The sequence below is a fragment of the Saccopteryx leptura genome, chromosome 4 (genome assembly GCF_036850995.1).
Source record: "Saccopteryx leptura isolate mSacLep1 chromosome 4, mSacLep1_pri_phased_curated, whole genome shotgun sequence".
NCBI classification, from domain to species: Eukaryota; Metazoa; Chordata; class Mammalia; order Chiroptera; family Emballonuridae; genus Saccopteryx; species Saccopteryx leptura.
The window spans coordinates 172,013,555-172,036,675 of NC_089506.1; the positions used below are offsets into that span (position 1 = coordinate 172,013,555).

At 38.4% G+C, this 23,121-nt stretch overlaps 1 protein-coding gene across 6 annotated transcripts in view; it reads left to right on the forward strand.

The window, feature by feature from the left end:
* Positions 1 to 23,121, forward strand: part of KCNN2 (potassium calcium-activated channel subfamily N member 2) — a 543,720-nt gene that overhangs the window by 495,767 nt on the left and 24,832 nt on the right. For all 6 annotated transcript variants that reach the window (XM_066382032.1, XM_066382033.1, XM_066382035.1 and 3 more), the window contains one exon: positions 14,866 to 15,007. In XM_066382032.1, the coding sequence (XP_066238129.1) occupies positions 14,866 to 15,007 (142 nt within the window). The remainder of the gene's footprint in view (positions 1 to 14,865; positions 15,008 to 23,121) is intronic.

Here is a 23,121-nt window from a genome sequence, read left to right on the forward strand (position 1 = left end):
TTTGGATGAACCTCCATACTGTTTTCAATAGCAGCTGCACCAATTTGCAATCCCACCAACAATGTAAGAGGGTTACTTTTTCTCCACATTCTGACCAATACATGTTGTTTGTTGATTTATTGATAATAGCCATTCTGACAGATGTGAGATGGTATCTCATTATGGTTTTAATTTGCATTTTCTTGATTATTAGTGACACTGAGCATCTTTTCATATGTCTGTTAGCCATCTGTATGTCCTCTTTGGAGAAGTGTCTATTCAGGTCCTTTGCCTGTTTTTTAATCTGATTGCTTTTTGGTGTTGAGTTGTGTATGAGTTCCTTATATATTTTGGATATTAACTTCTTATCAAATGTATCATTGGTGATTATCTTCTCCCATTCCATCAGTTATCTTTTCATTTGGTTGATGGTTTTCAACACTATGCAAAACTTTTTAGTTTGATGTAGTCCCATTTGTTTATTTTTTTCTTTTCTTTTCCTTGCCTGAGGAGACTTAGCCCAAAAAAAGATTACTAAGAGTGAATTCAAAGAGTTTACTGCCTATATTTTCTTCTAAGTCTTTTATGGTTTTGGGTCTTCCATTCAAGTCTTTAATCTATTTTGAGTTTATTTTTGTATGTGGTATAACAAAGTGATTCAGTTTCATTCTTTTGTGCATAGTTGTCCAGTTTTCCCAACACCATTTATTAAAAAGACTATCATTATTTCATTGTATAATTTTGCCATGTCATAGATTGACCATATAGGTGTAGGTTTATTTTGCGGCTATTTTGTTCCGTTGATGTATGTATCTGTTTTCATGCCAGTACCATGCTGTTTTGATTACAATAGCTTTGTAGTATAGTTTGATATCAGGTAGCATGTTGCCTTCAAATTTGTTCTTTCTCAAGATTGCTTCTAAGCTAACTGGGGTATTTTATGGTTCCACATAAATTTTAGGATTATTTATTCTAGTTCTGTAAAAAATACCAGTGGTTTTTTTATAGGGATTGCATTGAATCGGAAATGCTTTAGGTTGTATGGACATTTTAATGATGTTAATTCTTCTTGTTCATAAGAACAGTATCTGCTTCCATTTATTTCTATCTTCTTCAATTAATTTTTTTTAATCTCCTATAATTTTGGGGGTACAGGTCTTTTCTTTCCTTGGTTAAATTTATTCTTAAGTATTTTATTCTTTTTGATGCAATTATAAATCGCATAAATTTTTTTTTTAATTTTTTTGATAGTTTGTTACTGGTGTATGAAAATGCATCTGTTTTCTGCATATTAATTTTGTATCTTGCTACCTTTTACTGAATTCATTTATTATTCTAATAGTTTTTCTGGTGGATTCCTTAGCATTCTCTATAGTATTATGTCATCTGAAAATGACAGTTTTATTTTTCCTTTTCAATTTGAATGCCTTTTCTTTTTCTTTTATGATTGCTGTGGCTAGGACTTACAAAACGATGTTGAGTATAAGTGATAAAAATGGACTTTTTTATGTTTCTGAACTTAAAGTGCTCTTAGCTTTTCCTCATTGAGTATGATGTTAACTGTGGGTTTATCATAGACAGCCTTTATTATATTGTGGTATGTTCCCTATATTTTTACTTTGCTGAGAGTTTTTATTATGAATGGATATTGGATTTTGTCAATTGATTTTTCTGCATCTAGTGATATATGATTTTTATTCTTCATTTTGTTTGTGGTTTCTCACATTCAGTAATTTGAGAATATTGGACCAACTTTGTATCCATAGAAAATATCCTACGTACCTGCCACACTGTGGGTTTGGGGCCTGCTTATTTCATGTCTTCGTCCCTTCTACCAGTCTCCATGTGGTTTCTTATTTCTACCCTTAGTTAGAGGAGTTCTGTCCAGCTAATCTTCAGGTGACTCTCAATGATGGGTGTTCTGAAATTTAGTTTAATTTTGATGTGGTCATGGAAGGAGGTAAACACAGTGTGTATCTACTCTGCCAATTTAACTGGGAGTCCTCTAGGTTTTTAACATAGCTAATTGTCAAATAATTACATTGTTATGATCTAAGATCATTAACTTATTGACAGATAAGCCCTATATGAACTCATTCTAACAAATGAAAATGCATAAATGAATAGTCAGATAAAATATTTATGTCATCTTTTCAGGGAAACATAACAAATGTAATTATTCAAGTTTGAAAATACATATATATGCTTCATGATGGAAAATCATATATATTCTATTACCTCCCCATCCCTCACAATTTCTTTTGGGGACTTTCAGCTTTTCTTTCAAAGGAAGCTTATGCACTTGGGTAGAACAGAGCCACTGAGAGTCTGTACCCAAAGACCAGTCTTCTGTATCCATACGGTAAATGAAATTCATATTAGCCAAAGCTAATACATTAAATAAACCACACACATGCACACCATACACAGAGAGAAACACATACCACATACACACAAGAGAGAGCGAAGGGGAGAAGGAAGAGAGAGGGAGGAAAGGGGGAGAAGAGAAAAAGAAGTGTTTTTAGCTTTTTGACTTTTATATAAATTAACAAAAGAACAGAAAAAATAATTCCAAATGTGTAAGGTTAAACAAGCAAAATAAAAGCAAAGTGGAACATTCATTTTGGTGTTTTAGAGTTAAAGAATTATACAATAAATAAAAATTAAAACTGACTTATTCCTGAATTAAAGTTGGGCTTTACAAGTAGCATTTCTCTGCTCACCTCTGCTGCTTTCCTTTGAATACTTATGGGTGTTGAAGGAAGTCTATACTGGGATCCCCGTGATCCTAAAGCCATGCTTGTGTTTTCACGATTCAGTGGTACAAAGGAAAGACAGGAGAAAGTTTTTGTATAGGTTCAAATTCTCTGACCCGAAGAAACTTTCTGTAAAATAATTTGCAGAATAATTTTATACCCAGAATTACAATGTTTTTTATTTTAGAACACCTTTATTCAGAGAGGTTTTTAGTAAAATGTTTGGAGCTACTGAATTTTACCTTTTATTTTAATTTAAAATGATAATTTTAGGTCCCAGTGTTATTCCATTACATATTCATGTCATTACTTACATCTGTTACATATATTTTTCTTGATATGTCTTTAGCTCATTTATTACAACTTGGCTATTACCTTATGTGGGGCAGCTGTGTTAAGCTTGCTCGCTGGTGTACCAGCTGCAAGCACTTTGTTTGATTAGTGCATAAGCACCTGGCAGAGGCACCTGTGCATGGCCTATACAAGGCTATGGGTGCTTGCGCTCGAGAGAGATGGGGGATTGGGAATGCATGGATTGTCTGCCCACCACCATGAGAGGCCATTTTGCTGTTTGTTTGCCTGAGAGGCAGTTTTCCTTGCCTGTGTGCTTGTCCACCGCTGTGAGACTTTATTAAATGAAACGGCCCAACCTGTTCCAGCTCTTCTGCCATCTGCCCGAATCCAGTGTCACCTGCCTGGCCTCAGCCACCGGCATTACACCTTTCCATTTTCCCTTACTATATTTTAAGCCCTCCATGAGTGCTTATTAATTTTTATTCATTTGTATGTTCCCAATGCCTCCAAAAGTACCTTTATATATGTAGATGGTCAACATGTTATTAAGTGAGAAAAAACTCTTGAAATATAGCTAATAGATGTTTCTCAGGCTTTACAATACATTAAAATTACCTACAGAGTTTTTTTAAAAAAAAAAAAAAACCTGCTGAGGCCACATGCCCAGAGATCTTGGCTTTCTTGAGGATGGAGCTTTGGGCGCCTTGCTATGGATTAGAGGCATAGAAGAGATATGTCACCTTTCTCTGAGCCGTTAAAAAGTCAGCACTTTTCTCCTTTGAACCTAAATATGTGCCTTCATTGGAATTCTTTTTGTGCTCATATGTTTTAATTAATTAAATCACTTATTTTCTTTTACTTTAAATCAAAAGTACATGCACATAGTTGGGGTTTGGAGGGAGATAATTTATCATACTTCTCTCAGTTCTTTGGGTCTTCATTTGGTAGACATGTCAGCTTTAGTACTGAAATAAAGCAGTTCTTTATCTACAGCCCACTGGGCTGCCTCATGTTCTGATGACTCACTGCTGAATTAGATGGAGTCACAGGCACATCCCCAGGTCAGCTAACCATAGAGAGAACTAAGTACACCTGCTCTGGGCGAGCAGAGTAGACAGAGGGCCCCAGCTACCACTGCTCAGTCCCCTCCCAGATTCTCCATTCCTCTGCTCCGTAAATCCTGAAGAAATAGATTGCTCCACCCACCCACCATTATACACACATTAAAATGAATAGTGTTAGAAGCAAACCTTTTTTCTTTTGATTTTTTAAAAATTCACAGAGATGTCTAGCAAAGAACATTTTAGTAATCAGAAAGTAATTTTGAAATTGTATATATCACTGGTTCATAAGAAAATGTCAAACATGGTAATACTCTGATTTAAAAAAGAGATAAACAGCTGACCAGGCAGTGGTGCAGTGGATAGAGCATTGGACTGGGATGCTGAGGACTCAGGTTCGAAACCCCGAGGTCCCTGGCTTGAGCTCAGGCTCAATCAGCTTGTGCACGGGCTCGCCAACTTGAGAGCGTGGGATCATAGACATGACCCCGTGGTCGCTGGCTTGAGCCTAATGATTGCTGGCTTCAAGCTCAAGGTCGCTGGCTTGAGCAAGAGGATACTTGCTTGGCTGTAGCCTCTTCCTGCCCCTCCCCACCCCAGTCAAGGCACATAGATGAAAGCAGTCAACGAACAACAAAGATGCTACAATGAAGAATTGATGCTTCTCATCTTCTTCCCAGCCTGTCTGTGTCTGTCTCTGTCTGTCTCTGTCTCTATCTCTCTCTCTCTCTAATAAATAAATAAATTTCAAAAAAAATAAAGAATATATTATACTATTACTGATAAGTTAGATTTTTTAAAGGCAGGAAAGTTGAAGGATAAGTTGATTTAAATGTAAATAAGATATTGAAATTAAAAATGCTGTGATAGTCAATATAAGTCTCTATTTCTCAATATTTGTCAATTACTTAAAATTTGTAGAAAATTAACAGTATATATGAGTAAAGGTTATATGGGGTACAGACCTTTTGCTTTGCATCGGGCTACGATATGATACCATGGGAGATGTAATGCCGGTGGCCACCGTCATGGCCTGGCAGGTTCACAGTGGATTCGGGCAGACGGTAGAAAACTGCAGAGCTGGAGAAGCGTTTGGGCCATTCTGTTTAATAAAGTCTCACAATGGCGGACAAGCACACAGGCAGGGGAAACCGTCTCTCAGGCAAACAAAGAGCAAAATGGCCCCTCACGGTGGCGGGCAGGCAATCTGCCATCCACTATCACCCATCTCTCTTGACTTGAGCACAAGCACCCAGAACCTTATGTGAGGCTATGCACATGTGCCTCTGCCACGTGCTCACGCACTGGTCAGGCAAAGTGCTTGCAGCTGGAACACCAGCCAGCAAGCCTAACACTGCTGCCCCACAGGAGACAACTTTCATATACATACATATGTTATATAGACGGGGTTTAGCAAAAGTAGGTTTACAGTTGTCAGTACACACAGAGTTTATTCTTGCATTATGATTTATTATTGTATTTTCCATATAAGCAACCGTAAACCTGCTCTTGCCGATGCCTGCATAATTTGTTTCAGGTGTACAGCATAGCGGGGATCTCCTTTTCCCTTCACTGAAACTTTTGAAGATCTTTTATTTATATCTAGCATTTTAAATTATCCAGTTCTCCCACTTGGCAGAGATCTTGTCTTGTTCTGTGTTCAGATACTCAGTAGGACCTTCCTTTAGAGAAACCTGCCTTCCATTTTTCCTGAACCAAGAAATAAAAGAACAATTTTATTTCTTCCACTTCCTATAGTTTTGTAGAAAGTCAATTGCCAGACCCTCTGTGTAGATTCTCTGAGGCTGTATCTTTTGTTCTCTTTTTTCTATTCTTTTTGTCTTTCTGTTCTACTTTCTGGGAGATTTCTGACAGCTTATATTCTAACCATATTATGATTTTTTTGCTCTAATCCTATTAAAAAAGTTTCTCCTTTTTATTCTTTAAGTATACTTCTTTGTAGCATCCTCGCCTCATTTTAGAGGTGCCATATCTCCCGGTAGTTCTTTCATGATACAAACTAGAGTGTTCAAGTGTTCTGCCTCCTATCACCCTGCACTATCTCAAGACTCTTCTCTTTCCTCCTTCCTTCTTTTCTCTCCTCCTTTCTTCTTCTTTCTCCATACCCTCTATTGTCTGTACCTTTTCTGTAGAAAGTATACTTCACATGTGTGTTGATCATTTGCTGTTCTCAAGGTGAGAGGCGCTTCTTCCTGGCTGCGGAAGGCGCTTCTTCCTTCCTGCGCAGTAAGGTGGCTAGGTGGAAAGCTGCTGTTTTCCTTCGAGAACACTTGAAGTTAGTATGTGAATGTCTTTTCACTGAAGCTGCCTGTTTCTCCAGAGAAAAAGTATTCTTTCTCTCTATTAGTTAATTCTAATACAGGGCTGGGGACAGGGAGTAAAGAAAGGAAACTAGGGAGGGATGCTGTTGTTCAGAACTTGAATTTAAAGCCCATGTTTTCAGCCCCAACCATCTTTCCTGACTTTAACTGTGCACTGGGTTAGAATCGCCAGTCTCTCCCTAGAGGAAAAGAGCTTCTGTGTCCTCTGAGTTACCTGGCAGTTCCAGGCAGGGGCAGGAACCTGGGCATCAATCATTGCATGTATTTAGATATAATCAATGGAGGTACATTTCAGCGTGGGACCTTCGCGTTGTGAAACTTCCATGGGTTCTATTAACCTTTTGAGTAGTGAGTTTTTCCATGCTCACTGACCACTGGGAGTGAGTTTTGTTTTGTTTTCAAAAAATGAAATTAGTTCCAGTTACAGTTTTATTCACTTAAAATCATGTTGGTGACCCTGACCTGTGTGGTGCAGTGGATAAAGCGTCAACCTGGAAATGCTGAGGTTGCCGGTTCGAAACCCTGGGCTTTCCTGGTCAAGGCACATATGGGAGTTGATGCTTCCTGCTCCTCCCCCCTTCTCTCTCTCTCTCTCTCCCTCTCTCTCTCCTTTCTAAAATGAATAAATAAAAATAAAATAATAATAATAAATCATGTTTGTTTGATAACCAATTTATGGAAACAAGAAGAACATATATTTGCCATTTTTTAATGTCGCCTTACACATTTTTAAAATAAAAATTTTACGATTGTACTCTGGATGGTCAGGAGGCACAAGAACGTACATGAACGTTCATACTACTCAAAGGGTTAATGCCTTTTAATTGGTAAATCTGACCGCTTGCAGTTGACTATTTGTTTCGTCCGTTCTTTGTTCACTTTTTTCTATTTTAGATTACTTTTTTATTATTCCATCACATACTCTCTGTTGGATTATCAGTCATTACTCTAGTGTAGTAGTCTAGTGGTTCCTTTAGGGTTTATAGCATATCTGTACACTTAGGTGTATAATGAAATTGTCAGTCTTATCTCCCCCTCTCCCAATATTATACCACTTTCTACAACCTATCTTCAAGTGATACTATACCACTTTATATATATCATTTCTAATTCTTCATTTTTACATGCATGTACTGATCAGTCAGTACTCGACTGTATAATCAAGAGCCCTCAACAGATCTCTGGCTCTGTGTGTAGGTCTGTTCTGTCTCTGGCCCTGTGAACTCCTGGCCTCCCTGCACTCCCAGCTCTGTCCCTGTACTTGGCAGTCCTCTAGGTTCTACCTGGTTTCCCTCTCAGAGTCACATCCAGAGGTTCTGCTCAGGGTAATTGTATGACTCACTTTGGTTGTTTACTGTTTCTAAGGGATCACACTGTTCTTTGTTACTAGATTATCTGTGTCTTGTTTACCATTGTTTCAAATATTTTTCCTGGTTTGGTGGCTGTTTTAAGAGTGTGTGTAAATCCAGTCCCTTGTTGTTCCATCAGATCTGGAAACAGAATTCCCATGCACTTTCATTGTATAAAAGTGTGTTATTTCTCATTCTGTGATTTATCCTTTCCTTTCTTTTTTTGTTCGTCTGGGCGTATGCCTTCATTTTATAGCCTTACTATCATTTTAGTGGTGTTTCAGGAAAGAAATGTAGATTCAGGAAAGAGAACTAATGGTTGATTGATCACATGCATTTAAATCCTCATATTACTTTTTACTTTATAACTAAGGTGAACATTTGAGATCAGAGCCAACAATTGATATGATTTTTCCATTTTTAGTGCTAATAGTAAGTTTAATAGAAAAGTATTAAGAACATAGTCTGTTAACCTCCATTTTTGAATTATTTTTTCAAGTGTAAAAATACCATATAAGTTGCATACAGATCTTAGAAGATAAAATGACAAATCTGATTTATATAGAACAGTGAGCAAGACTCATTTCTATTTCCTTTTTGTATCTATATATGTGGTTTTGAAGGCCTAGCAAGCCAGTGTGAGAACAAATGTTATACATTGTCACACTGATGAATTCAATAAACACCAATTCCCTGCTTTATGCTTCTAAGCACTGTGTGAAGAACGAGCAATGAAAGAGGCATAGTCTTTGTCCTCGAATCTGTATGGTTTAGATTATAGGGGCAAGTTAGATGAGCAAATTATGTATTACATGTCTTATGACCCAAGTTAATACTGATAGATGGTGCTAGGAATACCTACAAGAAGCTCCTGCAATACAAAGAGAGGACTAGTGGTCATGCCGACAAGAAGCTATGGAGAGTTTGGAGAAGGGGACCCATGAGCAGATTCTTAAAGTGCAAAACAGGGCTGGGAAGATGGTGTGGGGAAATGTTTCCAGGTAGAGGGAAATGAGTGCATCTGCAGAGAAAGAGAGCTGTGAAAGAGGATAATATCATTGCCAGCCATTTGTGTGGCCAGCGGCCCCGTTACTTACGGAAGGGCACGGGGGGGTGAGACAGGAGGGCTGGGCAGGGGCTGCCTCTCGTAGAGGGAAGGATTCGGTAATTTCCTTGGAAAGATAACCCCTGTGAATTTAAACAAATTATATAGAAAGCAGTCATATTTATGATCTAAGAAAAGAGACTGGGGTAGAACCACAGCCGGCAATGAATGAAGAAATGAATGGAAACTAAGAGAAGGAACATTTTGCCTCTATTCAAACCTTAAAGCTGATCTCCCAAGCTTTCAGTCTGTGAAGCATGCAGTGCTATAAGCCAGTTCCTTTTAAAACTTGAGATCATCAGGTATTCCTTGCACTAATTTTTATCTTTTTATAATTTCTAATTTTGTTTAAAAATTTAATTTTAATATGGTGACATCAATCAATAAGAGTACTTAGGTTTTGAGGAAACATTTCTGTAGCATTTGAACTGCTGATTATGTTGTATACTGATCACCCAAAGTCAAATCATTTTCTGTCACCTTATATTTGTCCCTCTTTACACCCTTTGCCCACCTTCCCCACCCCCTTCCCTTATGACCTCTTCCCCTGGTAACCACTTTACTTTTATCTATGTCCATGAGTCTCAGTTTTATATCCCACCTATGTGTGAAATCATACAGTTCTTAGCTTTACCTGATTTACTTATTTCACTCAAAATAACATTCTCAAGTTCCATCCATGTTGTCGTACATGTCACTATGTCATCATTTCTCATGGCTGAGTAGTATTCCATTGTATATATGTACCACATCTTCTTTATCCAATCCTCTACCAAGGGACACTTTGGTTGTTTCCATGTCTTGGCCACTGTGAAGAATGCTGCAATGAACATGGGGGTGCATGTGTCTTTACTTACCAATGTTTTTGAGTTTAGGGATAGATGCCCAGTAGAGGGATTGCTGGGTCACATGGTAGTTTTTAATATGTTGTCGTATTAATTTTTTCTACAGTTATTTTGTTCTCTATTTTATTTAGTTAGCATTTCTTTTTCTTCTTCTGACTTTAGTTGCCTTTGTTCTTTTTTTTCTAGTTCTTTAAATTGTGAAGTTAGGTTGTTTACTTTGAATCTGTCTTGATTTTTGATATAAGCCTGTAATTGATATAAACTTCCCTCTTCTTACTGCTTTTAAGGCCTGTATTTCTTGATTGGTTTTCTGTTTGGATGATCTATCTAAAGGTGTCAATAGTAGGTTGAAATCTCCAAGTATGATTGTGTTTTTGTCTGCTTCTATTTTTAGATCAGTTAGTAGATTTTTATATATTTTGGTGCTCCCTGGTTTGATGCATATACATTAAGAAGTGTTATGTCTTCTTGATAAAAATGGCCCCTTTATCATTATAAAATGTCCATCTCTGCCTCTGGTTACCTTTGTTGTCTTGAAGTCAGCATTGTCAGATATGAGTATGGCTACACCTGCTTTTTTTTTTGCATATTATTTGCTTGGAGAAAAAAGGGAAAAGGGGGAAAAAGGAAAAATAAATTTTAGTTTTGAGAGGTTTCATCCAGTAAGTGTGTCTGTATTACAGCTTTTAGCTCTGTGAAATTCCTGGGCTGTCTGCTGAGATGTTGCTGTCTCAATGATGTAGGTAGAGTCACAGTCGTGTTGGTGGTGGGGCATGTTGTGAGGGCTTTATGGCTTTGGCCTATGGCTTTGGTTTTCTGGTTTATGGCTCTAGAAATAGCGATCTCAGGCTTCTGGGCAGTGCTTCCCATGTGTCAGTACACCTGGAATCAGGACATGGAGCATTTCTGTTCTTAAGGAGAGAGAGTGGCTCTGGAGAGCTAGCTGTGGGGTCTGTCTCTGCCACTCTCAGTACCATGAGGTGAGGGAGAAGGGATCTGGGATACTGGGGGGCCTCACTTTAATTTTCTCTGTCTCTGCTGATTGTGGGCTGCAGGCAGACTGCGAGAACACTGGCATGACCCTGCGCTCTGGCCACTCCCCCTCTGCACCTCTGTCTCACCTCTCCTCCTAGCAGAAGGAGACCCAGTCATTCTGAGTTTCCCTTTCCATACCCCTCTGACAAAATCCAGAGAGCCTGAGCTTCCCTTCTCTCTGTAGTTCAGCAGAGAATAAAAACCCAGTCATACCGGGTTTATCTCCTCTTCAGAGTCAACTGTGAGTGCATTTTATCTTCTGCCCCCCTTTTCACCCCATCCCACCATTAGTCCATTCAGTGTGTGGATCTTTCACGTATGCTTGTGATCCCAACTGGGGATCCTTTGCTGTGTTATAGTTGTTCAATTTGTTGAAATTTCAAGGTGAGAGATAAGGAGTATATCTCATGCCATTACTCTGATGTCATCTCACTATTTTTAATCTTATTTAATGTACTTTTAATTAAATAAGCATTCATATTGATCAGAATTTGAAATTTGCTATCTGAGTCATTTCTTTATGTTTTTCCCAGAACCATTCTCTTCTGTATAAGTCTGTGAAATACATTTCTATAAGAAATGTTTTGAAGCTTTTTAACTTTTATAAGTTACACATATTAATCATTTACAATGCCATGGTTTTGTAAATGAAATGAATCTGGGATGAATTCAAAACCTGGCAGTGGTCTAAGCAATAATCTCATCATGTTTTAATATAGTAATCATAAATGATTATTTTATATATAACATACATGGTAATACCATGTTGTTAAGTCTAATATTTGTGTCTGAGTTGACAAGAAAGAAATCTTGATTATTCTAATAATGTCTAATGTGATTCCTAATTACCTACCTTTTCTTGACAATTCACAGTTCATTTTGTCTGAATGTAACATAATATTAGCATAAGCTGTTATTTCTCCAATCTGAACTGTTTTTCAGCAAGGTTTATTATTTCATAAGCAAAAAACGATAATTTAACACTGAGTTCCAAGCCCTAATATATCAACCTCTAGAATGATATTTATTTCTAATTAGGCCCATTAATACAGGATTACAATCTCTGACCCAGTGTAATGTGCATAGCATATAATAAATATTGACTGGATGATAATTATGGCATAATACTTGACAGTGTTTGGCAAAACGTCAGATGAGGATGGGAGGACTTTTATTTTAATTAAAGGTGAGCAACTAGAGAGTGGTCAGCTTCCCTGAAGGTTCCAGTGAATGCTTTCATTTCTCCAATTAATTTACTACTTCAAACTTTGAAAACCAGAAGGGCTCCAGAAAGGACAGACTTGCAGACTTGTGCCAAAGCTGAGGGCTCCCTGGTGGCCCCAGCTGTGAGAGTACCCTCAGAGGCTTATTTGGAAGTAAGACCTCTCAAACCCCTGTCATCGCTCTGCCAGTGGAAATCCATGTGCCCAGCAGATTGGTTCTGGTCACTCGTGGTGTGGAAATAACTTGGCTATTTCATTTAAGCAGGGTCACATTTTCTAAGAGTCTAGTGATTGAGGACACTATTGACATCAAGAAAGCAGAGGAATACAACTTTTTCAGCCATGTTTCAGATCGTCTGTGTCTTAAAACATTAATGTAAAATGAAAATGAACGCAAGTCAAGAGCTGAGCACATAGTGAGCGCTCAGCAAGTATTTCATAAGCACCAGAGGAGTAGGTCATTCTTTGTTAAGAAGAAACTTTGTCTCACTATTAAACATTGAATAGGACAACTATTTTTGAGTAGTGGCCACCAGAATTTTTAAAACATGCGATACCTGACTATGTAGTACTGACCACTTTTCCTTTAGATTGTCAAAAAAAAAAAAAAAAAAAAGGACAGCAGCCAACACAACAATAGCTATCTGGTGTGAATGAATCAGAATTATACCTATTTCTTTGTCATATAGGCCAAAAATATTTTTTTTTGGTGTGCAAAGAATTTTAGTAATTAGTTTTTATGTGCCAGGAGATGAAAAATAATGAAAATTACTAGAATAGGGTGTGAATTCTTTCGCCTTCCCTCTTTTGTATAACTCACACTCATGCCAAGGAAATATAATTCCTGTTTTAGGCAACTGCTTGATGAAGAATACTCTAGAGAGAGCCCCAAGATTGTAAATGGATTAGAGTCCAAAGCTTACATCTAAGGGTCTTGTTTGAAATGAAAACCACATTCTCTCATGGAAGTCCCATTACACAGGACTAGCAGGCTCCCAGAGCCTGTGAGCTCACATTGTAGCAAAGGTATGATATGGATTACGACACACCCTACCCGTATGTACATGGTATTTAACAGAGTTTCTCAGGGGAAATGTACTCACCTGTCTTGCTGGAAAGCTAGGAGTGCCTCTTGGCCTCCCTACTGGCAATGATAGCCTCTCCACCCAGCCATTCTGGGAGAAAGGGACTCCACAGCTCAAGCATGGTGGCTGTCCCCTAGGGTAGAATGGTGGAAGAGTCTGTCCTACTGCAACCAGAAGCTCTCAGGATGCTCCACACAAGGGTGGCTGCCTACGCACATGCCCTTCTCTTTTCTTTCAGAAGACACAGTGATTGTTCTCATTTTTCCATGCTCTGGGGATCCCCCACTCTGGCCAGGATTTTTGTTTCTCTAGAACAGAGTAACTGGACATACTGTTTTTTTAGCTTCTTTTATTTTTTGGAATAGAGCAAAGTACAGAAGTGATAAGAATGGGTTGTTTTGTATCTGAAGACAGTGGTAAGACCCACTGATACTACAGAGGAAAGCTCATATTCTACAAATCTAAACTTTTGGTTATAGGCACAGGAGCCTTGCCATGAAATGAAGGATGGGGGTTGGGGACAATTACAGAGAATCCATTGGCCCAGTGTAGGCTGCATATAGGATCAATCCTGGGGCTCAGGCTGGCAGGGGGGGCAGCCTCCTTGCCACCATGGCTCTGGCAGCACAGGGAGTCGAGTTGAAAGGCAGAACTGAATGCAAACAAGCTAGGAGACTCTCAGCTTACTTTAAGAACAAGAAACCAAAAAGGAAATCCCTCCCCACTAGTATCTGAGAGCTGGGCAGGAAGGGTGATGCTTATGAGAAGTTGGGTGATGAGCAAGATATGCCTATAGTGACCAGAGTCTGGGGTCTGACACTCACAGAGACAAAAGAAGGGCCACTCTGCCCTGTGACTACACAGAACATGCATCCAGAGCAAGTTCTTCTACTTGTCACATCCTCCCTATTGTATGTGTGATGGACAGAAGTGTCCCCAGGGTGGGCCAGATTACTGTTTAGTGTTGCTAATTCAAGCAGAACACAATAGGGTATGCTTCTGATATAAATACCTTCCCCCTCACTAGAAAACCTTAACACCACAAAGAATAATCAGGATAAATGGTATCTTTTCCCTTCTTTTTGACTACAGCTATTTGTGTGCTACTACTAAGACAACAGCTTTTATTAAGCTCTGTTTCAGGACAGGAACTTTGTGATCAAAGATACAGTTATTGTCTTCCAGGAACACAGCTAGTGCAGGACCACCAGGTCGACAGTGAAACAGTCCTGTGATAGAGAAATATATTGGATACTAAGGGAGCTGGAAGAGGAGCTGGGACAAGAGGAGACCGAAAGGGCCCCACTTGAATTAATTTTGAAAGATGACTAGAAGTTGGCCAAGTCAGAGAATAAAGTTTGCAAAGGATAATCGAAGCAAAGGGAACAGCACGGCTCCTTCTGCAACAAAGGTGTGGGGTGATATTGGAGGCTGCACATCACCCTGTAAGTCAGACAAGACACATCAGTGGGCATCCAGGAACGATGAGACATGACCAGGGGCCAGGGCAGGGTTCCAGGATGAATGTGCACTTATCAACTAACACCAGTAAGAAAAACAGTTTTTATATTTTACATTTCTCTTTCAGGTTCGTTTTAAAGTTGAGGAACATCCTGATACCTTCCAGATTGCATAGGTGGAACCTCAATTTTGTTGATAATCACGAGCTTTGAAAACTTCAACATAGAGCAGTGTATAGAAGATATTTAGTGAATTTATTGAATCAGATTGGTCTTTGTAACCACACTGTAGATTAATTATAAAGGACTGGCTTTGTTTGCTATTTTTCAGGTACCATGATCAACAGGATGTCACTAGCAACTTCCTTGGAGCAATGTGGTTGATATCAATAACTTTTCTCTCCATTGGTTATGGTGACATGGTACCCAACACGTACTGTGGGAAAGGAGTCTGTTTGCTTACTGGAATTATGGTAAGTGTCTTTTTATTTTCCATCTCTTGTATTTACACTCAAGAAGCCACTTAAAGTGTTGGGTCCATGTGCTTAAATCATTGTAAGCTACTCAGGTTCCCAACAGCAAGATATTAGTATAATAAATCAGTTCTGTATTGAGAGAGAAAACATCAACAATTTTTATCTTATTCTTCTCATTATGATGCTCCGCTGAGGACATAGAGCTGCTAGATTGCTCTTTGTGGGTGATGCACTAATTTGATGAACAAATATCTTAGAACTTCAGCTACCAAGTCAGAGAGTTCTTTGTGCACATCTGGGTTCTATTTCCTGCTCGCCGTGTGACCTTGAATGAATTTCTTCTCTCTGAATCTTACTTTTCTCATCTGTAAAATGTGAATCAGAATAAATATCTTGAAGTGTGTCAAAAAGGTTGAAGAATTACATGACATTTTATCAATTAGATTAATTATTTTAACAAATATTTGTGAGTGCCCGGCACTGGCCCAGATACTGGAAATACAGCAAAAGAACAGAAACTGTTCTTTTCCTGCCTTCTTGGAGCTTACAGGGGAAGAACCTACATTCAAAATAATTAACAAGTAATTGTTAATCACATGTGTGACAAGTAAATGAGAAAGTAAAGCTTCTAATCTAACTTGGGGACTAAGGGATGAGTTCTACTTTGAAACATAGATCCATGGAAAGTTATCTTTTAACTTTTAACTGAGGTGGGAAGGGTAGGTAGCCAGGCAGAGTGGAAAGAAAGAAAGGCATTCTGAAAGAGGAAATGGCTTATTTGAAGGTAATGAGGAAAGGAGGAGCATGGTACATTTCAGCAGAGCCACTAGACCAGGAGTGTGTAAAGTGAAGTGGGGAAATGTCATGTGTGAGGTGAGGGACTGAGGCAGGGGACCAGAGCCAGGTCTTGAGAGCACTTGAGAAAGGTGTGCTGCCTGGGGTGACGTGCCACTGTCCACCAGAGATGCGTAGCAGGCTCAGACACTGTCCTTCACCCTTATACACTGTGATTTGGCCAGGACTGATTTATACCACTTATTTTTGAAATATGAAAATGGAAGGCTAACATGCTGTCTAAAATTTACTAATGCAGTATGAACTTTTACATGTATAAGCCAGAGGTAGTTTCAAATTGATGTGTGTGTGTGTGTGTGTGTGTGTGTGTGTGTGTGTGTGTGTCAGAGAGAGGGACAGATAGGGACAGACAGGAAGGGAGAGAGATGAGAAACATCAATTCTTCATTGTGGTTTCTTAGTTGTTCATTGATTGATTTCTCCTATGTGCCTTGACCGGGGGACTACAACAGACCTAGTGACCCCTCCCTCAAGCCAGCGACCTTCGGCTCAAGCTGGTGAGCTTTGTTCAAACCAGATGAGCCTGTGCTCAAGCTGGCGACATCGGGGTCTCCAACCTGTGTTTCCACGTCCCAGTCTGAGGCTCTATCCACTGCGCCACCACCTGGTCAGATGATGCATCTTTTTAAGTAACATGGATTCTCCTTATCTGCTCTTTGAAGTTTGAGTATAGCAAAGAGTGTTATCTGGATGCTTGTTTTGTTTCTGCCTACATAAGGGAGTGAACCAGTACTGAGAGCCTCTATGGCAGGAAATTCCCAGAATTTCTGAACTTAGGCATTCCTGCCTGAGGCAGGCTTCCCACACAAGGGCTTTTGGATGGTGGCCAGATTAGCATGTACCCTCAAAGCAGTTGCCTACAAAGACTGTCCCAAGTGTTAGAACTAGCTAGAGGGACCGAGCTCCCATGGCTTAGAGAGGTTAGGAACAGTCTTCTCCCACTTGGTAGTAGTGAACTGAGATAAGGCCATTCCCTGTGAAAATAAAATCTGGGGCCAATCTTAAGGTCACAAGTAGTAACAAGATGACAGTTTCATGTACCACTTGTGGAAAATATTATTTGGGGACATAATTTAACATTATTTGCCTGTGAAAGAAAATTACAGTTTTTTGAATTTTAAAGACCTTTTTTTTTTTTCATTACAATGGTATGGTCCATTTTGTTTACTATTGAATCATTTCCTGAAAAGTTAGCATTTTATTATACAGTTTAATGCTTTGGAAAATAAAATTTGGCTGGATGTATTTTTGGAGGGCTCATAACAAGCTGGCAAGGGACAAGAAAGATGCTACTCATAAAAATAAAACCAGTACTTGCAGTATCCTCCCCCGCCCCCCATGCTTCTTAGAAACAACTTTCTTGGTGTTTCTTTTGGGCAGGATGTCCCTCGTTTTATTTTTGAATTGGATACGACTCGGGGTTTGTGCAAACAGTCTCATTTGCCATGGGATCAGAGCCAAATTAAAAGCTAACCTTGCCAGGATCTTGTGGTCGTTTTGTCTTTCCTTGATTTTTTTCTTTGTTATTGCCTAAATAACAGTCTCTTCAAAGTTCTGTCTGACAGCACAAATCTTTTATTTAGTTTCTTAAATTCCTTCCTTGCTTAGGTTTCACTGGTGATCTTACTTTGTTTTTAAAATGTAGACATTATAAACAAAAGAGACTTTTAATCAATATGGACACAAAAGTGTTACATGAAATTAAATTTACAGTGAGGCATTCCTGTCCTCTAAGGTCATGGTGAAACAGTCCCTCTGTTCTTGGGTTAAGGAGCTCTAGTCCATCTCTCTCATAAAGAACAGACGTATTTCTAAATTGATCCTATCAAATAACATTTGCTTGTATTTAGAGAAGTTCAGTAATCTTTGACTAGCCTATTTGAAATACCACATGTAGAGTTCGATCGTCCCTATGCCTAAACCAAGACTTAGAGCCAGGCTACAAGCAGTCTTAAGGGTGAGCTTCTGGGAGTTGATTATATCTCATGTAAATTTCCTAGTGATCAAGAGTTTATGGGTGGAGGCTACCCAGAAACTAGTATGGAGAGTGTTGTCTGACAATATAGATTTCTAAAAGAGATTTTTTTTTCATAGTCCATGTAAAACATTAGTGTTCTTAAGATGAAATGTGTTTCTGTTTTGTCCGATAAATGTTATTTGCTTTTATTTTTAGGAAGCTTAAATACTAGTTTGTCACTTTTGAATTATCTAAGCCATAAAGGATTTGTTTTTATTTCAAGCATTTATTTGCCCTTCCCCCCTTGGCCTTCTGCAATGCATGTTTAGGTAAAATGCATATTGTCAGATTTCTCATGAGTCATCTCTCTGATCTTTCTCTCTCTCTCTCTCCCTCTCCCTGTGGCCTTTAGTAAATTGTGAAAAGGAATTCCAATTTACAACAGTCCTTAGAGAGTACAGGGTCATCCCTGTATCATCTTGTATATTATTTAGGAATTACTATGTGTCTTCTTCAGGCTTTTGCTTTTAGATTTTCTTGTCCTTGCAGTTATGAAATTGTGTGTGTGTGTGTGTGTGTGTGTGTGTGTGTGTATGTATGTTTGTTTTGGAGTAAAATACAGTTGCTCTAAATGCTAAAACCTACAGTGCTTTCCCATTTCAAAAATATCCATATAGAGAAATTAGCACTGCTGCTTTTCTTCATATAGCTAGTAGAACTAATGAATTATTTCTTAGCATCATCATAGATGTGAATATTTCATTGATAAAACTCAAAATTAAATTGTAATTTAATAGTTTTAAAGCTTAATTTGTGTCGGGAGTTATATTTTTGGGAGCCAAGGATATTAAAATTAACCTGCAATGCTCTGGGTCAAAAACGTATTATTAAATCATGAGGAGAACCCTGGCTAGTTGGTTCAGCAGTAGAGCGTTGGCCCGGCGTGTGGAAGTCTTGGGTTTGATTCCTGGTCAGGGCACACAGGAGAAGCGCCCATCTGCTTCTCCACCCTCGCCCTCTTCTCTTCTCTCTCTTTCTCTGTCTCTCTCTCTCTCTCTCCTCCTCCCATAGCCATGGCTCAAATGGTTCGAGCAAGTTGACCCTGGGCACTGAGAATGGCTCCATGGCCTCACCTCTGATGCTCAGATAGCTCAGTTGCTGAGCAACAGAGCAGTGGCCCAGGTAGGGTTTGCTGGGTGGATCCCAGTCAGGGTACATGTGGGAGTCTGCCTCCATATTATATAGGAAATTAAATTTAATGGGGTGACATTGATGAATAAGAATACATAGTTTTCAATTGGACATTTCTATAGCATTTTTTAAAAATTGAAACAAATGGCCTTATAAAAAATAGCCTATTCTTACCTGAAATATAAATGCAAGACAATTATGCAAAGTTTTATGTTTTTGTATTTGTTATTTTTAGCAAGATAAATAGAAGAGAGAGGGGATGGGGGGAGGGAGAGAGAGAGACAAGACAGGAAGAGAGAAAGATGAGAAGCATCAACTCGTTGTTGTGGCACCTTAGTTGTTCATTGATTGCTTTCTCATATGTGCATTGACCCGAGGAGAGGGGCGCCAGCCGAGCCAGTGACCCCTTGCTCAAGCCAGTAACCTTGGACTTCAAGCCAGCAACCATGGGTCATGTCTATGATCCCATGCTCATGCCAGCAATCTCAGGGTTTCGAACCTGGGTCCTCCGTGTCACAGGCCAATACCCTATCTCTTGCACCACCACCTGATTAGGCATGTTGTTCTTATTTTTTAGGCTGTGTTTATAATTTATATGTAGATAATAATAAAAATTGTATGGATCTGAGATACTGAAATGCTTTGACAGAAATTCCACCGTGATAGCTCAAACAAATCAAGAAGAATTTTTCTTTTTACCAAGGCCTATCTAATATTAGAACTTAGAGACAAAGGTCTCTTTCTTTCTCCTGGATATCCTAGGTTTGAAAACAGGGAATTGCCTAATAGACCAAGTTATTCATTACCCTTCAAGAGCCATTGAGGTTGTATTTACCTACTTTCTCTTTATTCTTTTATCCTTCCTCTATTTCAGGACGTACCAAGGACATGAAGATTTATTATTGTGAATGTCATGATAACCTATCGAATGAATTTCTAAATGGCTTTCAATCTTTTGCTTGAAAGTGATAGGCAAATACAATTGTTTCCTTGTGGTATTTCAGCTTTTCTTGAGCGCCAACTATGTTCTCAGTATCTCCAACTTTATAATAAATTGTTTTGCTTAGCATTTAAATAGTTATTCTATCTACCATTTTATATTTATACATAGATACAACATAAGCTGAAAGTTTTAATTTTTTCTTACCTCTGAGTATTCAGGGTAGGGCAAAAGTAGGTTTACTGTAGTTCATATGGAAAATAATACAATAATTAATAAATAGTAATACAAGAATAAACTCTATTACTCACAACTTTTGCACCACTTTGCATATGATGTTTCAAGAGTAAGATACAGCCTCATTGGTACAATTATTTTCTTCTCTTTCTGTACTAGAGCAGTGCTTACCAGTTAGAGCATGGATGATGGAATTTTTTGGCATAATAATCTTTAAATATAGAGTAGTATTTGTTCATTCCTAGGTATACAGATTATCTGATAAGTGGTCCTCTAATACTGATCTATAAACTCCTAAACATGTGTGATTTAGACTTTCTGCTACTTTGTCTTTGCATATAAGAATTTCTTCCCCCTGCTAGTGGACATAAAGAAAGTACACTAACTCCTGAAAAAGTAGACCACAGCCAGCCCAGGTATTGCAAATGTGAATACACAAAAAAGCCCAGGCTCCTTTTTATATGTCTTATCCAGATTGACATGAAGTGGTTAATATCAAATAATAATTTGGAAGCTTTTCAGTTTTTGTTTATTTTTTGGTTCTTTCTGGTGTGTTCATCAAATTAAGGCCCAGTGAAGAGAGAGTATCTTTAAACTCTGAACAATAGTTTGTTCTGTGCAGAGCCACAGGAGGGGAGGGCAGGCCTTTGCAGTCTTAAGGCCCCGTCCCCCACCAGGGCCCCAAGCACTCCTCCCATGAAAATTTTAGGGAGTAGGACAGCTGCTTTCTTCCAGGTACAGGCAAGTATAGCTGGAATTTGTGACCTTCTAGCGTCCCACTTGTTGTCTCTACATTTCCACATAATTTTTCTAAATCATTAGCACTCTTAGCTGGAAGAGCTGCCCTTCCCATCTCTACAATACATGTGCTTTTGCCTGGCCTGGGGTGGCACAGTGGATAAAGTGTCAACCTGGGATCCTGAGGTTGCCGGTCAAGGCTCTAGGCTTGCCTGGTCAAGGCACATATGACAAGCGATCAATGAACAACTAACGTGAAGCAGCTTTGGGTTGATACATAATTCGGGTTGATACATAATTCCTGTTCCCCTGCCCCTCTCTCTCCTCTTTCTGTAGAATCAGTAAATGTATCTTAAAAATAAATATGGCTGTTCCCATTGGCACCATAGCTAGTAAGAAGCTATAAACCTAGGGATGACTGATAACTATTTCAGTGGGGCACTTCTGTCTCTCCAGCCACCAAGGCATAAAAATGAGCTGACCAGCAAATCACTCTAAGGGAGATTTGGGTTTCTCAAGCCCAGGTTTTGTTGCTGAACTCCAAAAAAAACACACATATCACCACCCCTCTTCCTTAGGATGAGGACATTTGAGTTGACCTCTACCCTCCTATCAGCAAATATCAACTTGTATGTGAAGATCCTCAAAGGTTTGATAGAGGGAATTTGTCTTCAAAATTCCCCTGCATGTTATTTATTTTTATGACCTGCTAAGATCTTGCAAAAGTCTCCTGGGATATAATATCAAAGTTGAGTGTTTTATGGAATTTTATTTGCCAGAATTGATTGTTTTGTGAAAGAATAATTATGTATGTCAGGCAAGTACAGTAAAAATATATTTACTGTTCTGGGATATCGTGTCAGTCAACCCCAGGGACAGAAATAAAGGGCAATGGTTTCAAATACTCATATTACCTTTCTTTTGGTGGACAAGTTGATATTTTAAAATGAAACTTAAAGTTGTTTCATTAATTTGGATTAAAAGTATATATTTTTTCAAATTAACTATATATAGCTGAAAATTTTAACTACTGATAGTCTAATAAATATGGTATCAAACAAGTTTAATTTTTTAGGATCCATCATTATACACAGAAAGATAATTTAATGCTGGAAATATTTTGAGCCTTATCATTTTTTAGCAGATTCATTCTGTGGTGAGTATTCTGGAATTTCCAAAAATATATAAATTTCATTATTATGTTGAATCTTTTCCAGATACCCTTTTTAATAAGGAGGGAATCAAAACTTTTTTTCAGTGTGCTTTTTAAAATATTTGTACTTTACAGTTACAGTTTACATGAAATATTAGTTTCAAGTACAGTATAGTGCTTAGACATTTACTTAACTTATAAAGTGATCACTCCAATGAGTCTAGTGCTCATCTGATACCATACATAGTTATTACAACATTATTGAGTATATTTCCTGTGCTGTACTTTACATCCCTATGACTGTTTTTATAACTGGCAATTTGTACTTCTTAATCCCTTTACCTTTTTTATTCATCCCCCAGCTTCTTTCATCCCCTTACCCTCAGGTCAGGCAACCATCAATTTGTTTATCTGTGAGTTTTCTATTTTGTTTGTTCCTATATCTTGTTCTGGTTTTTTAACGTCCACATATAAGTGAAATTATATGGTATTTGTCTTTCTCTGTCTGACTTATTTCACTTGGTTTAATACCCTATAGGTCCATATATGGTGTTGCAAATGCTAAGATTTTGTTTTTGATAGCCAAAGTAATATTTTATTATATAAATGTACCACTCCTTTATCCATTGGTCTATTGATTAGGTTGCTTCCATATATCTTAACTATTTTAAATAATGCTGCAATGAACAGAGCAGTGCATTTGTCTTTTCAAATTAGTGTTTTGGATTTCTTCATATAAATATGCAGCAGTGGAATTGCTGGGTCATATGGTAGTTCTAGTCTTAATTTTTTTTGAGAAACCTCCATACAGTATTCCATGGCATCTGCACGAAAGTGCAAGTCCTCCAACAACGCACAAGGGTTTCCACTTGTTGCACAATGCCGCCACTTGATTTATCGATGGTGTCCATTCTGACAGGTATAAAGTGGTGTCTACTTGTGGTTTGAATTTGCATTTTCCTGATGATTAGTGATGTTGTGCATCTTTTCATGGGTCTGTTTACCATATGTATGTCATCTTTGGAAAAGTGTCTATTCAGT